At 37.2% G+C, this 16,531-nt stretch overlaps 1 protein-coding gene and 1 pseudogene across 2 annotated transcripts in view; both read right to left on the bottom strand.

The window, feature by feature from the left end:
• Positions 1-1,712, bottom strand: LOC143875945 (alpha-terpineol synthase, chloroplastic-like). The gene is made up of 4 exons (XM_077377526.1): positions 1,598-1,712; positions 587-805; positions 325-409; positions 1-114 (listed from the first exon to the last, which is right to left on the bottom strand). The coding sequence occupies exons 1-4, from the start codon at positions 1,681-1,683 to the stop codon at positions 1-3; spliced, it is 504 nt and encodes a 167-aa protein (XP_077233641.1). The 5' UTR covers positions 1,684-1,712.
• A 2,213-nt stretch (positions 1,713-3,925) lies between these two features.
• LOC143875943 (alpha-terpineol synthase, chloroplastic-like) overlaps positions 3,926-16,531 on the bottom strand; it is a 37,301-nt pseudogene continuing 24,695 nt past the window's right edge. Inside the window, exons 4-8 of the transcript XR_013250241.1 lie at positions 6,557-6,830; positions 5,278-5,496; positions 4,961-5,099; positions 4,593-4,841; positions 3,926-4,487 (exon numbers count right to left, since the gene is read on the bottom strand). The product of XR_013250241.1 is annotated as an alpha-terpineol synthase, chloroplastic-like (transcript). The remainder of the gene's footprint in view (positions 4,488-4,592; positions 4,842-4,960; positions 5,100-5,277; positions 5,497-6,556; positions 6,831-16,531) is intronic.

Genomic DNA, 16,531 nt, shown 5'->3' with positions numbered 1-16,531 from the left:
TCACATGAGGTATTGTGTAGAAAGCAAGAGGAGGGGAGACTTTTTTATAGCCTCTTCAATCACCTCCAACTTTTCTCCCAACCGATGTGGGACTAAAGAAATAGAGCTTTGCTTCTTTTTTTGAAGAAAGTAACAGAATTTATTCCAGAAGAAAAGAGATTACAACAGGGATGAGAAGTCCCCGCAAAAAGGCGACATCAGCCCACAATACAAAAAAACACCGCAAAAAGGCAATATTTGGAGAGAAATTATAATACCAAAATAACATAAAAGTACCCCTTTTGTGTTAACTTTATTTGCAGTAAGTCCCATAAGATTACATACAAATCTTATGTCCACACACTCTTTTACAGATAACAAACATATCTTCATGTAATCTGGAAGCTGTTCCATCGCGTTAACATCCCATCTAAAAAAAATCATCACCATAAAAGGATCATCTTGCATGAGGAAATCTCTTGGACTCAAAAGTCCAAAGTGAAATGGCTAAGGGAAGGACACAAAAATACGACATATTTTCATAAGAACTAAGACAAGTAGTGAAAAACTTTCTACTAGAAAAAAGGCAAAATATTGAAATAAAAACCTATCTACAACATCAGTAAAAAGCTCTAATTCTCCCAAGGTTCCATATAGATCGTAGATATCATCAATGGATGTTACTAGTTGAATCACTTTTGTATTCACTTCTCTGGAGTACCCAGACTCAGGTTCGGAGAAAATTCCAATAGACCATAAAAAGCTCTCCGTCAAACGGTCTCTAGCAAAGCTCAGGTTGTTACCAAGACCCAATTTCCTCCACCACCTAAGCCATGATAAGTACATCAGATAAAGAGCAATGTAATTCCATTGGGACGTACCTAGGGGTGGCAATGGTTCGGTTTCGGTTCGGCTCCGCCAATTTTGCCACCCCTTACTCATACTCATTGGAAATATTCGGTTTCGGTTCGGTTTGATCCCCAAACCGAACCAAACCAAAATTTGAATAAGTTGGTTTAACCAAACCGAAACCGAATTTTTGGTTCGGTTTCGGCTCGGTTCCAGTTCGTTTCGGCCAATTTTGCCACCCCTAGACGTACCTTACACACCCACACAAATTCCTATTCAACCCCCATCCCATGCTTTGATAGTGACACCCCTCTATAAAAAGTGGACGAAGAAAGTTGTGCCACTATTTAAACAAGGGAGTGGAGATATTATTTCCCTCTATAAATTCTCTCTCTCACTATTTAAACAAGGGATTCTCTCTCTCACTATTTAAACAAGGGAGTGGAGATGTATTTTGCGGACCGGGTGTTGCATGAGCGACCAGCCACTTAGGCTCACTTTTTGTCTTCTTCATTTAATTCAACCTATGTGGTTGTTCTCTCATGCAACAGCCGGTCCGTGAAATGCCTTCTGCGATGGTTCCTAGCAAATATCTTATATATATAGGGAAAAATGTTTCCACTCGGCCAAAAATACAGTGAGGGCCCACATTGTTTGGATGATGCAAATCATTCATCTGATGGGCCCTGACAAGGATTGGGCGTGCCCAAAAAATCAGCTAATAGATAGACAAATAGAGATGTTTCAGTTGAAACTATTATTCTCTTACTTGGACATTGCTTTAACGTTTGTCTGGTATATGGCTTGCACCATGTTGTAATCTAGCATAGCCATCTCAAATAACAAAGGACTCATGTCCTCTTTTCTAAGGTATATTTCTTCTATGTACCACCTAGCCTCTAACTTTGGCACCCTCCAATGCAATGGAAGCTTCAAGGCATGCTCTACTTGTGTTGCCAGCTTTTGCTCTATGCTTTTAGTAGTTACCGGTTTCCATCTTTATTGAACGGAATCTCCTTTTTGAAATAAATCTCCTCTTCCTTCCCGTGTAAGTATCCCCTCCCCATTTGTGGAACGAACTTCTCATCTTCCTATCGTCCGAAATCATCTTACAGAAATACCCTCAAAATCATTGCAACATCAATGTTAAGTGGGGGTATTCTCGTCAAAAATAGTCATATTCTTTTAGTAGTTACCGGTTTCCATCTTTATTGAACGGAATCTCCTTTTCGAAATAAATCTCCTCTTCCTTCCCGTGTAAGTATCCCCTCCCCATTTGTGGAACGAACTTCTCATCTTCCTATCGTCCGAAATCATCTTACAGAAATACCCTCAAAATCATTGCAACATCAATGTTAAGTGGGAGTATTCTCGTCAAAATAGTCATATTCTTTTAGTAGTTACCGGTTTCCATCTTTATTGAATGAAATCTCCTTTTTCGAAATAAATTTCCTCTTCCTTCCCGTGTAAGTATCCCTTCCCCATTTGTGGAACGAACATCTCATCTTCCTATTGGTAACCATAACCCATCTACTCCATTGACATTAATTAATGTCCTGTCCCTAGTCATTGCTCTCACCCTCGCTATCGCTAGTCATTGTTCTCACTCTCGCCATCACAGCACCCTTGCCTTCCCAGCATCCGAGTAGTATGCACGAAAAACTCCTGCTATGTTTGTGGTTTCTATTATCTTCTTAGAATATTGGATAGTGGATACATATTTTTCCCTGTTTTTAGTCACTTCTTTGAAGTCGATCACTGCTTTTCTTTATGGTGGACTGACATTCTAATTCTTTTTTTTTTTTAAATTAATTGTGTACTAAGCTTAGTATGACATAATAGGACACTCCGATGGACAGTCCGATTTAAAATGGATCGTGATCGTGACGTGGAAAGTAGGATCCAAAGAACAATCCGAATCTGATCCGACCGACAAGGAATTTGAATGGATCGTGACCATGACATAGGTGGATCCGATCCGAAGTGGATCCGTTGACACCCCTATTTATAAGCACTTCACTCATGTAACACATGGTTTTTCTTTTCAGTAATGATGTTGATTGACACGAATTGAAGTTTAAGTGCTGCCAGTACTTACTACTATCAAAATAAATATGAAATGACGGGTTGCCGGTACTTACTACTATCAAAATAAATATGAAATGACGGAAAGAGGAAAGTCCCTCCTCTCTTTCAAAACAATAAAGAGTTTGTAAAAAGTTTGTAAAACTCAAGTTGGCTACGTAATCTAATCTTCTTGATTGGACTCTTATTTTAGGAGTCTTTTTATTGGGCTTTTAATTGAAAACATGTCGGATCAAATAACATGGTGGTGCGCCCATACGGTACTTGACGGTCGGCCACTCGTTCGTTTGTTTGTTAGATTTTTTAGATATTTTGTTGTATCACTTAGTATTGAAAGTTTGAAGGTCTCTGGGGTAGTCTTATGTTCTACAAGGCTTTGTTCTTCTTATCTAGTAGTTTTTTAACAGGTTGATTTTCTATTTAGTTAGTAACTTTTCGTAGAGATTCTCAACTAGAGAGACCTCCATTGAAGCTCTATTGTGTGCAAGCTTGAAGCAAAGTTCCAACTTGCCCCATTTTCTCCATGTTTTGAAGGCTTCTTTTTATTATTCTTATTTTGTATTCTAGTTCTTCTAGCATACGCATTGAAGTACATCTTGTTGGTGATTGTTCTTTTTCTATTTCAGTTGTGGATCTGGGGCTAATGAAAAATTTGATTTCACTGCTTGAGAAGTGGATAGTCCGGTGTTTCGAAATCGTAAATCGTCATTAAAAAAAGGCTTAAGATAATTAGCAGCTATTAGTTGACAAAAGCTGAACTTTCTATTGAATTGGCCACCTCTTCTACTGCGGCCCTACAAGAGTTGAAGGATTGAAAGGTCTCTTCGGGGGCAATTGTGTCAATTTTGACCGTATAGGTTGGAAAAGAATTCCTAGTGGCATTTAGCATGAAAGTAAATTGTATTGTGTCATTAACAGAAAAGCACCCCTATTATTAGTAAAAAAGTAACAGAATTTATTCCAGAAGAAAAGAGATTACAACAGGGACGAGAAGTCCCTGAAAAAAGGCGACATCAGCCCACAATACAAAAAAAACCACAAAAAGCCAATATTTGGAGAGAAATTGTAATACCAAAATAACAGAAAAGCACCCCTTCCTTGTTAACTTTATTTGCTGTAAATCCCGATGGGAAGGATTTACATGATTACATACAAATCTTATGTCCACACACTCTTTAAGAGATAACAATACATTTGGGCATATATGGATAACCACTAGTGTCAAACTAATACCAATCCCCATCAACTACCAAAACCAAATTGGGCATATAATTCCTTAACCGAAATGGATGGGGTCAACCAACAATAACATGATTTGCTCCTTGGTTTGGCTTTTTGGATCACCAAATCCATCGCCCTCTTGGTAACAGTGATGGGAAATCCGTGCCCCGCCCAATGCGGCAGTGATAAAAGGTTCAGGAAACAGAGAAAAAGAGATTGAATCTTTATTCATCTTCTTCCATTGTATCACTAATCAAGCCTCTGATATGTTCGCGAGCAACTGCCTCTGAAGCACCAGTTTCATACATGTAACACTGAATAGATTTGGGAACATCACCTCTCTCCAGCTCCGCCTGAAAAAATACATACATATGTATACACAATGAAGCAATTGAGTTTAGACAAGTAGTGTAACATCCAGTATGGTTGAGGAAACAAGATTGCTAAGTAAAATGTACCGTCGAAGTCCCCAAATCATCCCAAAGTCGAACAATCATCGATGCCCAATGAACGACATTTGGATTGTTTTCTATGCAATCTGGTGCTTCCTTAGTTATCTTTGGTTTCAGTGAAAAATAAGCATGTCCTAGTATGACGGATCCGCCTATCGAAATCACCCCATTGTTAAGATACTTGTCAAGGTTTGGTGTGTACTTATTGTTGTACCATTTTGCCTCCACGAGGTATGCTTTACATAAATCTGCCCACTAAATTACACAAAAACACTCACTAGATAAGTTGAACGTATGAAAATTTCTGTAACACCTCCAAGAATGAGAATGAAATTAGTTTTTACATCACTAAATGAAGAAAATTAATGCAATACCATTTCTTTTAGATACTGGGTGATTTCCCATCCCTGCTCTTTTAGGGTGTCATATGCCATTTCATTGACAGTGTTGAAGAGAGCCAGAAAACATATCTTCATGTAATCTGGTAGCTGTTCCATCGCGTTAACATCCCATCTAAAAAAAATCATCACCATAAAAGGATCATCTTGCATGAGGAAATCTCTTGGACTCAAAAGTCCAAAGTGAAATGGCTAAGGGAAGGAGACAAAAATACGACATATTTTCATAAGAACTAAGACAAGTATTGAAAAACTTTCTACTAGAAAAAAAGGCAAAATATTGAAATACAAACCTATCTACAACATCAGTAAAAAGCTCTAATTCTCCCAAGGTTCCATATAGATCGTAGATATCATCAATGGTTGTTACTAGTTGAATCACTTTTGTATTCACTTCTCTGGAGTACCCAGACTCAGGTTCGGAGAAAATTCCAATAGACCATAAAAAGCTCTCCGTCAAACGGTCTCTAGCAAAGCTCAGGCTGTTACCAAGACCCAATTTCCTCCACCACCTAAGCCATGATAAGTACATCATATAAGAGCAATGTAATTCCATTGGGACGTACCTAGGGGTGGCAATGGTTAGGTTTCGGTTCGGTTTGACCCCCAAACCGAACCGAACCAAAATTTGAATCGGTTTGGTAAGAAACCGAATTTTCGGTTCAGTTCAGTTCCGCCAATTTTGCCACCCCTTACTCATAATCATTGGAAATATTCGGTTTCGGTTCGGTTTGATCCCCAAACCGAACCAAACCAAAATTTGAATCGGTTTGGTTTAACCAAACCGAAACCGAATTTTTGGTTCAGTTTCGGCTCGGTTCCAGTTCGGCCAATTTTGCCACCCCTAGACGTACCTTACACACCCACACAAATTCCTATTCAACCTCCATCCCTTGCTTTGATAGTGACACCCCTCTATAAAAAGTGGAGGAAGAAAGTTGTGCCACTATTTAAACAAGGGAGTGGAGATATTCTCTCTCTCTCTCTCTCTCTCTCTCTCTCTCTCTCTCTATATATATATATATATATATATATATATATATATATATATATATATATATATATATATATATATATATAGGGATTTGGTACGGAGCATTGCAGAAGGTATTTTGCGGACAGGCTGTTGCATGAGAGACCAGCCACATAGGCTCACTTTATATATATATATATATATATATATATATATATATATATATATAGGGATTTGGTAGGGAGCATTGCAGAAGGTATTTTGCAGACAGGCTGTTGCATGAGAGACCAGCCACATAGGCTCACTTTTTGTCTTCTTCATTTAATTCAACCTATGTGGTTGTTCTCTCATGCAACAGCCGGTCCGTGAAATGCCTTCTGCGATGGTTCCTAGCAAATATCTTATATATAGGGAAAAATGTTTCCACTCGATCATGTAGATACTTTATCTACTTAGTCGGCCAAAAATACAAGGCCCACATTGTTTGGATGATGCAAACCATTCATCTGATGGGCCCTGACAAGGATTGGGCGTGCCCAAAAAATCAGCTAATAGATAGACAAATAGAGATGTTTCAATTGAAACTATTATTCTCTTACTTGGACATTGCTTTAACGTTTGTCTGGTATATGGCTTGCACCATGTTGTAATCTAGCATAGCCATCTCAAATAACAAAGGACTCATGTCCTCTTTTCTAAGGTATATTTCTTCTATGTACCACCTAGCCTCTAACTTTGGCACCCTCCAATGCAATGGAAGCTTCAAGGCATGCTCTACTTGTCTTGCCAGCTTTTGCTCTATGCTCTTCCCTTTGAGAACATCCGTGAGATGCATGGTCGTGAAAGCTCTGGCCTCATCCATCACAATTTCTCCTGTAAGTGTTCGATAGAATATGAACACCGGCAACGGATCTTAGCGTTTCAACATTGAGAAAATCACATGTAACAATATGGAATTGTGGACCCCGATCCGAGAGAGAGGCGGGGAACGGGCCCCACGCTAAGTCTCATGATCATCCACGTGAATGGAGAGCTCTACCAAGGAACTCTCGAAAGAAAGTGCCTCTCACAGCATGAGTGGCGATACAAAAGTGAGATACCTCTCGATTCGGGGACTAGCCCAGATTCGAGGCGTACCTTAAACAAAGAAGAGTCGCCATCCAAGGAAGTGGGCCAAGGATCCCATACTATACTCTGTTGCAACGGATAACCAGAGGTGATAAAAAGAGGGTTCGTGCCTGGTTACGAATTCGGAAGGTCGAAAGAGCACCTCATCCGCCCAAGTGCAAACACCTGGTCTCTTATGCCATTTATTTAATAATTTTGAAGAGTTTTGGGCGAAAGTCATATGAAATGGGAACGAATATCTCCAAGAAGACGTCTATCTAATCATGCATGTCTCGGAGATGAATAATAAACACATACACAAAATAAATGAAAGATGTGTCACCTAAGCAAAACTAGGTTATAAGTGACATGCCTAATGGGTGTCTAAGTTCTGATGAACAAACACATGCATGACACACCAAAAAAGTATAAGGTCTGCGTAATAAAGTAAGAAAACACTGCAAAACATAGAACACAATTCAATTCTATACATGACTGGACAAAAATGAGTCCTAACTCTAATGCGACCTGACTCGGACCAAGATGGCCGTCCATCCCAGCTGCTCTACGTATCCCGGCCTCGGGAAGAATCGGAGTCAACGTAGTTCGATGCCCTATTCTAAACTACTATGCCTAACCATCTAGAACCGCTATCCTAGACTCAATTCCACTAGACTCGACTGATTTTTAAAGCTTTTTTTTTTTGTACAATTGCTTAAGTTCATGTGAGTTGTAATTTTTAGGACTCTCTATATGCCCTAACTAATGCAAGTTGATTAGCCTTGAGCTAATGCAGGTGGGCCCTATATCCTATGTGTAACTAGGCTGTGCAACCTAAGGAAAACCATGGGCTGACTATATGCTTCCTAGTCTAGCCATCGGTTCGACTAAATGTCTAACCGATCGACTCAAGGCCTCCTAACTCTAGGGACACTCACACGACAGGACACACCATATCAATACAAATCAGGACAGACTCTTAACTCTAAAACACCCTAAATAGCTAGGACAGACTCCTAACTCTAGGGGAAGATCTCTTTGAAAAAAAAGGTTTGAATATTTTTGTAATTTTGAAAGGTTTGAAATGCTCATTTTTTGAAGGTTTGGCTGGACTAGGGATGTGAATCCCAAGCTGCACTACGTACCTCGTAGAAGAGGATCAAGCCAACGTAGTTCGGAATAAAATTCCCTAACTACTCTGAATGACTCAAAATTTTAAGATTTTTGTTTTTTCAGATGTTTTTGATGTTTTTTGAAATTTTTGAATGTTTATGAGTATTTTTGAAATGTTTTTGTTGTTTTTGAGTATTTTTGAATGTTTTTGGATTTTTAAGTGTTTTTTGAGATGTTTTTTAGATTTTTAAGTGTTTTTGAGATATTTTTGGATTTTTAAGTGTTTTTGAGATATTTTTGGATTTTTAAGTGTTTTTTGAGATGTTTTTGGATTTTTGGAATTTTTGACACAAGAGGAACAAAATCCTATCATCATACAGGCAGGACTGACTTCTGAAATCCCGCAAAGGTCGGACAGCATCCTATGCTTCGCGGGGGAAAAATGACAAAAACACGACTCTGCAAGGGTTGGATAGCTTCCTATACCTTGCAAGAACGGATAGAAAGACATGATATGATGAGAGGTAGGATGGAATCCTAACCCCTATGATGATAGAATTTGATTCCTGAACAAAGGACTGACTCTCTAACTAAGGAATAGACTCATATGCTAAGACTGACTTCTAATGCACAACCCTAAGAGGGGAGTGCTCATGAGACTAAGCTAGTCTCCTAAAAGAAGAGGAGATAAAGAAGGGGTGTTAGTGAGACTGGGCAAGTCTCCTAAAACAAAAGGATAGCTAAGGCTAATGAGACAAAGCTTGTCTCCAAAGGGTTCGATTATGTTTTCGTGAGACATAGCTTGTCTCCCTAAAAGGGTTGGCGCTTTAATGAGACAAAGCCTGTCTCTAAACGGGTTTGGCATTGAATGCTAGGACATAGCTTGTCTCCCTAAAAGAATGCGACGAGTAAAACAAAAGAGACAAAGCTTGTCTCCCCAAAAGGATGATAACCACTAGGCTGAATGAGACACGGCCTGTCTCCTAAGAAGGGCTCTAGATAGCTCTTTCATTGCCCTTATGATGAAAAGGCTCCTAATGCTTAAGGGTATCCAAAAGACTAGGCTAGTCTTCCAAATTAAAGAAGGGAGTGTTATTTGGACTGAGCAAGTCTCTTAAGGATGGGCTTGGGCTAGCGCCTTCATCGTCCTTTACAATGACAGGGGATTCTAGCATCTAAAGAAATTTAATCAAAAAATCTAAAAGACTGTGTTAGTCTATCAAAGATAGAAGAAAAAAAACTACCAGATAGTCGTAAATTTCATTCTATTCTTATAAACATACATCAAGTGCTAAGCAAAGAAGAATTTTCAAGAACATAACAATCATAAAATGGTAAACAACATTAATTAGTCCAGACCAGCCGCTGGATAGCCTAATAAAGTAAAAGTAAACAATATCAAACACTTCTATTCCCAACCATACACATCACCCCAATATGGGGACTCCAATGAAATCAGATGATGCTAAAGTAATCATCTGATATCAAATACACATAATAATATTTCTACATCCCGCCTTGAAATCAGACAGTACTCATATCGATAATATCGAATAGAGTAGTCATCTGATCTCCTTCTTCCTATCTAAACAATTTATTTAAATAAAAACATCTAAAATGGGCTTAGGCTAGCGCCTTCATCGTCCTTTTCAAGGGTATTTGTATTTTATTTTTATTTGTATCAACCATATAAAATTGAGGGTAACAAATGAAATTTATGACCAGGATTTAAACTTTAATAATTTATACAACACAAAATCTGAATTCAACTTGATAATAAAAATGAAATGAAATTCTTAACAAGATACAAATCAAGAAGAATACCAAGCACAAACAACACTAATCATAGCAAGGATATGATTCATAAAAAAAACGAGTGTTGAAATAGAGATGGACAGAAATGACTAAAGGTGAGAGAGCTACTAATATTAAAGAGGTGATTACTGTTAATATCAAGAGAGTAAAGGCTGCAAATATTATACAAGATAAATGGGGGGATGTACATATCACAAAGATGTAGGGGTTGAATTTCAAATAAATAAACTGCACATAGAACAAGAATTAGACTACTCATAGATCCAGAACTAAACTGCAAATAAATGGATTATACATGAAAAAAATGGGCTGGATATAAAACAGGAAGACTGAAACTGGATTTTGTATTATGCAAAACAAGGTAAACCATGGATTGAACTGTTTTTATAGACACAAAGCATAGGCTGAAATAGGGTTTGAAACAAAGGTCATAGAAAACAGGAACTGAAACAGGGGCTGTAGAAAATAGGGGCTGATTTGAAAATTTTCTGAAAATTTAAACATTAAATATTTCAAACACTAAAACAATGTAATGCCAATAACAAATATCTTATATGCTATACTTTATCATGTTCTGATTTTGTCACTACCATATATTAAAAGTTTCCCTAACTCATTTTATCCATCATTCATTAGAAAATTATCAACATAATGATCACTATTTTAAGAATTAATAGATAAGAAAATCTGTACAACTATAGCACATGATGAGACTAACATTTTCTTTTCAAAGAAGAGGAATTGGAAGAAAAGGCAAACTGTGCAATCGAGAGGGCATGACTCAATCAGTATAACACTCAAAATGAAGACAAAATATTTAATTAAATGCTGTTCTCCTCCATACCTTATATAAGCTAATCGCATATTAAATTCTGAGATTTCCAAATTGACATATTTCAATGAGGAAATGCAATCTTCGTAAACATATATTATTATTACTCCAAAAAAAAAATCTCTTCGGGGTAAAAAAAATGAACTGAAGCATTCCATCATCATTTTGGAAAGCATCATTTTTCAAGTGTACAATTATATATTCCAATAAAATACAACATGCAGGCTGCACTAATTCAACCAACTAAAACAATAAAATAAAATAAAAAATTCAAAGTGTATGACTATAGCCTCTAGGAAAATTTTCTTTTTCAATTCACAAATGCCTGTGTAATAAGAAAACTATAATTATCATTCAAGAGACATACAAGCTAACTGAGTCCAGCATCCTCCTCCCCTCTTAAAAAAAAATTTATAAACGAAGGTAAGGCTGCTATTATTAAGAAATGTGTTGGGGGCTTTTAATATCAAATGAGAAATGGTGTGAATATTTGCTTCAAGGGAATCGATATTATTATTAACATATCCCTGCAAGTGTACTGACACTGCTTGCATTTTTATATCCTGAGTCATCAAAACCACGTTTTAGAACATTTATCCATTCATTTCACTGATAAAACTAAAAAAAAAAATAAGTCCAATTCATCCATCCACAGATCCTAATTCCAGCCAATACAAACAGAAACAACAAAGTATATATTAGAAACAGACAAAATTAGAGAATACCTTTTTGCGAATGAGATGGATGAAAAAAATCACTCCAAAGATGTATAGCTTCTTCAATCCGAGACCTTTTGTCTTTAGTTTCCCCTGACAGATCCGGTTCTTTGTTCCTCCGTGACTCCGTTCAAGACGAAACAACCTTCTCTTCTTCCAACCTTCTCTTCTTCTTCTTAAAGTACAGAGCTAGCGTCCTTCTTCTTTCTTTTTTTTTAAATCAAAATAAGATCTCCAATATTCTCTAAAATTTCCGTCAATTACACAGAGCATCCAGATCTGTGAAGATCTATGTGCTCAGAATTTGATCGGAATTCCGCCGGAGATAATCGGAGAAGACGATTGATGGACGGAATTAGGGGTTTAAAAGTTTTAGATCTGAGATTTAGAGCTTGAAATTTAAGAAAATCCTCTAAGATCTGCTGAAAAGAGGCAATTTCAACTGGTGAAAAAGAAGATTTTATCAACTAGAGATCTAGCAATTGACCGAAGAGATAATCGGAGAAGATGACCGGAGTTTTGATCGGAAAAGAATAAGAAAAGGTTTCGGATCTAAAGGACTAGGGATTTCAAGATCAAATGGAAAATTAAAACAACAAGATCATTACAAAGAATGAATCAACCGAAAGCTTACCGGAGAAATGCAAATGGCCGGAAAACCTTACCGGAAAATGATCGGGATTAAAAAAAACGATCGGAAAAAAAAACACAGATCTATTCTCTCTCTCTACGATTCTCGCTCTCTCTCTCTCTCTCTCTCTAAACAGAGATTTTTTTTCTTTTCTTTTTTTTTTTACAAATGAGATTAAACAGATATTTATAGGTTTTTTTAGAAATTTGATATTGGCACTCAATTGATAAGCGCACAAATGCGCGACCCTAAATGGCTAATGCACCCCCCACTCCCTGATAACCACACAAACTCCGCTTGTCTTTTCCGAATTTTTTCGGCGAAACTTTCTGAAATTTTTCGAGGATTTTTCTGAGGTTATAAGGCTTCTAAAAATGTATTCATGGGCATTTAGGGGCTTGATCTGGTTTGGTTTTTTCCTAAAATACAAGGTTTTTGGGGTAAATTAAGGAAACAATGCGGGCCACCCTCTCCTTGCACTACACACACCTTTTCAATCTGAACGCTAAACAAACGAACCCCGATCTCAATGAAATTTGCAAGGGGGAAGAGAAAACCATAATCCAACCTAGGGTGAAGCTTGGGACCCTAACTAATTCATTTGATGAGGTTTAGGTCAAACTTGAAAGATTTAGGGCACAGTCAAAATGGGGTGTCTACAGGAATAAATTGAAATGAGAAAAAGACATACCGGAAGCCATGAATCTTATTTTTCTTTCTCTTAAGGTTTCTCTTTGCTACACAATAGTCGGTGATGGGGACCGGTTTCCTTTCTCTTCAAGCGTGGATTCTCAAAGTTTGGAAACAAATTCGTTGTGTGCAAATAGGACCCAAGAGTACTTTTTATATGCGTTTGTGGGAAGACATTGAGAAAATCACATGTAACAATATGGAATAAATTGAAATGAGAAAAAGACATACCGGAAGCCATGAATCTTATTTTTCTTTCTCTTAAGGTTTCTCTTTGCTACACAATAGTCGGTGATGGGGACCGGTTTCCTTTCTCTTCAAGCGTGGATTCTCAAAGTTTGGAAACAAATTCGTTGTGTGCAAATAGGACCCAAGAGTACTTTTTATAAGCGTTTGTGGGAAGAGATGGGACTCCTCATCGCGCCGATCCCTCTCCCCAAACGTCTCTTTACGTTTATACCTTTTCACATAAAGTCTTTTCATTAATGACTTTTCATAAAAGTAATTAACTAACCAAATGATCTTGACCGTCGATCTTGCAAAAGCCACATCCACCATTAGGATTATTTCCTAACATTCCCCCACTTGGCTAGCAAGATCTTTGAGCCAAACATAAGGATCATAACTTTAAATTAGTTAGATAATAAACTCAACATTCCGTTTAGCAAAAACTACCAACAATAAACCATGTAACCATTGGGTCACCAACTCTACCCAATAGCCTACCCCATGATTATATTATTAGTAATTCTTACTAACATGAATGTAAAAGCATACATGCATAAGATGTAAACATGGTCCAAAATAGTCTACAGACATTCTACCTCTTACTCACAATCCATTTACGTAATGTGCACAAAATGGAGCGGTAGAAAATAATATATATCAGAATCATAAAATAAAATGTGATCACAACAGTGTATCTTAATACCTAATGCAGACTCCCACTGTCATAGGCTATCAAAAGTGTCAACCAACCTTATGCGCGCTACATGCTCTCTGAAGAGCTTTGGTGACAAGCCCTCAGTCAAAGGATTTGCCAACATAAGTGCGGTGCTTATGTAATCTTCAGATACACACTGATTCTGAACTTCCTCACGACAATATGTAAATACATTGACCACATTACTTGATTTGTCATTCTTGGAATTGTAAAACCGCAGCGGAATTATCACAATACATTCCCAGTAACTTGTCGACTATCAACAAGATAAAACCCTGAGATAAAATTCCGCGACTTCAAGGCATAGTACAAGGCCTTGAAGTACACAATAAACTCCGTACCCAAGGTGGAAGCAACTGAGTGTCAATTTGACATTCTTCCACGATTTAGGACTTTCTGCAAAATATATTAGAGCAGAACTCTAGGTGTTCCGACAACAGTCGGAATTAGATTAACCAATCACACTAGGGTTATCTCATTTACTTTATGTGAGCATTAAACCTTTAGTCCCTTACAGACAATATATAACCTTTTGGTAAATTTCCAATGATCCGTACATAAATAACATTGGTACTTTCTAAATTTGCCCACCATATAGGTTATACACAGATAGGTGCAGATTTAATTATTCAATAGACCCCAATTGCGGAACTATTAGGGAACCTCTTTATCTACTCCTATAATGAATCGATCCTGGGACCTTGGAACTGACTGAATATATCACCCTTAACTATAGGAACACTACAAATTGAGTAATTTATCCATGTTCAATACTTAGGACTTTACCAAGATAGACTTTCTGCAATCTCAGCAATCCTCGAGTCCCAACTAGGTGAATCTAAACTCCTATTATGTAGGATGCTTCACCTGAATTCTTTTGTATGAATATCATTGAACATGGCTAAGTACTACTAGTAAGTAGTATACCATCAACACATAACACGAGGAAAATAATATTACTCCTCCGACCTTAAGATATATCCATTATCCTGTGACAATTCCTTAAAACTTAACATAGAGAATACTTGATGAAACTTTATGTACAATTGTCGAGAAGTCTGCTCTAAACCTTAAGCAGAATCTCTAAGTCTACAGACTATGTGCCTCTTTCCTTAGCCTCAAGGATTGTTCGGTAGTTGTCACCACCAAAACATCTATAATGTGGGTTGTTAACTTATATGTGTCTTTTAATGTTCTAATGAGCATTGGTACCACCTTATCTTGGATCACCAGTGCCGGTACTACAATCTGGTTCTCCTTAAAGGTGATTTTACTAAAGACACTACACTCCCACTAAGGTCACCATCCTTTAGAAGTCTTGGCACATTTAATCCCGACAATATACGTACTATGGGTCAATCAACAGAACCTAAAACCCTTAAATACTTTAAGATAATCTATGAAATTGCAACTTATGGTCATAGAGCTTAATCACTATATTCGTGGGTTATAAACTTTTGCCTCATGTAAACAACCCAAAGTTGCATGTTTCCCAATTTCAGCTTCCTTATGACCTATAAATCTTAAAGGGTCTTAGGCACAGCCTTACTTGGATCACAAAATACATGGGTGTTTTAAGAGTTTTAACCCACAATTTTAGGCAACAGAGAGTTGCATAAATGACCCTTATTGTTTTGATCGTTTATGTCAAGTTAATTCTCGACTCTTACCTTATAGATCACAAACAAAGATAGGGCCTCTACTTTTGATTAGAGAGACACATTTAAATATGGCTAGAAAATTTAACCAAAAGGGTAACACCTTCCGGCACCAACTGTCAGAGTCCAAAGATCCAAGATGTCATTGTGAATGACCTTTAGTAGATCAATACTCTTGGTAACACCCTAAACCGATTAATCTTTGTATATTTCTCCTTCAATGTACCCCGTATCATTGTTTAAATCGGTAAAATCAAGTGAATCTAGAATTCTTCTTTTACCCAACTATCCTCAGATATGTGGTTAAAAAACTTAACCTACTGATTGGATAAGTTCTTGTTCACGCGATTTCATTTATTTCTAACAATACTGATTATCTTATTCTAATGCAAGGTAGGCCAAGTCTGACCTTGAGAGAAGTGCAATCCAAGTCAATAAGGATTGCCCTGAAGAGAACCAAAATCACTAAATGGGAAATGAAAAACTAGAGAGAATCCATTATACTTCCAAACCTTGATTCATAGCCAAAGGAATCAAGTTTTTCTAGAATAAGATTTCTAGTTCATATGAAACCAAAATTTCAGAAAAGAGTGGCGAGTAATAATGGATTCAACAGCCACCTTTATTCTATTTCCCGATATAATGGTATACTCTCCTCTACTAAGCACCTAACTCGCACCAAGACCTCACATAGAATTCTAAATGTACAATAAGGTTCTGAATCTAAAGCCTTTCAAAGTGTGCTCAAAACTACAACTTTGGTGAATATACTTTAAGGTTATCAAAACACATCATAAGGGTATTTACAAGTGCTTCCAATGATCCTCTAAAATATTCACTAACTACATTCAAGAATTCAAGAACACCTTTGCATTTTCGAGTCTTAAAAATATCTCGAATTGCATAAAAAATGGAGGTCTACCATTACTAATAGAGTGATACTAACATTGAACTCCCACTATTCATAAGCATCTTTTAGATGTGGGTTTAGTGAGCCTGTCATTCAATGATACATAGTCTAGCCTTTTGTAGTCTTGAATTATGCAGATCTATTCCATCACTTGCTAAG

Source organism: Tasmannia lanceolata, unplaced genomic scaffold (genome assembly GCF_043159265.1).
Source record: "Tasmannia lanceolata isolate RefF3 unplaced genomic scaffold, GAP_Taslan_0.1 ptg000004l, whole genome shotgun sequence".
Lineage (NCBI taxonomy): Eukaryota > Viridiplantae > Streptophyta > Magnoliopsida > Canellales > Winteraceae > Tasmannia > Tasmannia lanceolata.
The sequence above is the reverse complement of the archived record's forward strand: the minus strand, read 5'-3'. Positions and strand labels throughout refer to the sequence as shown.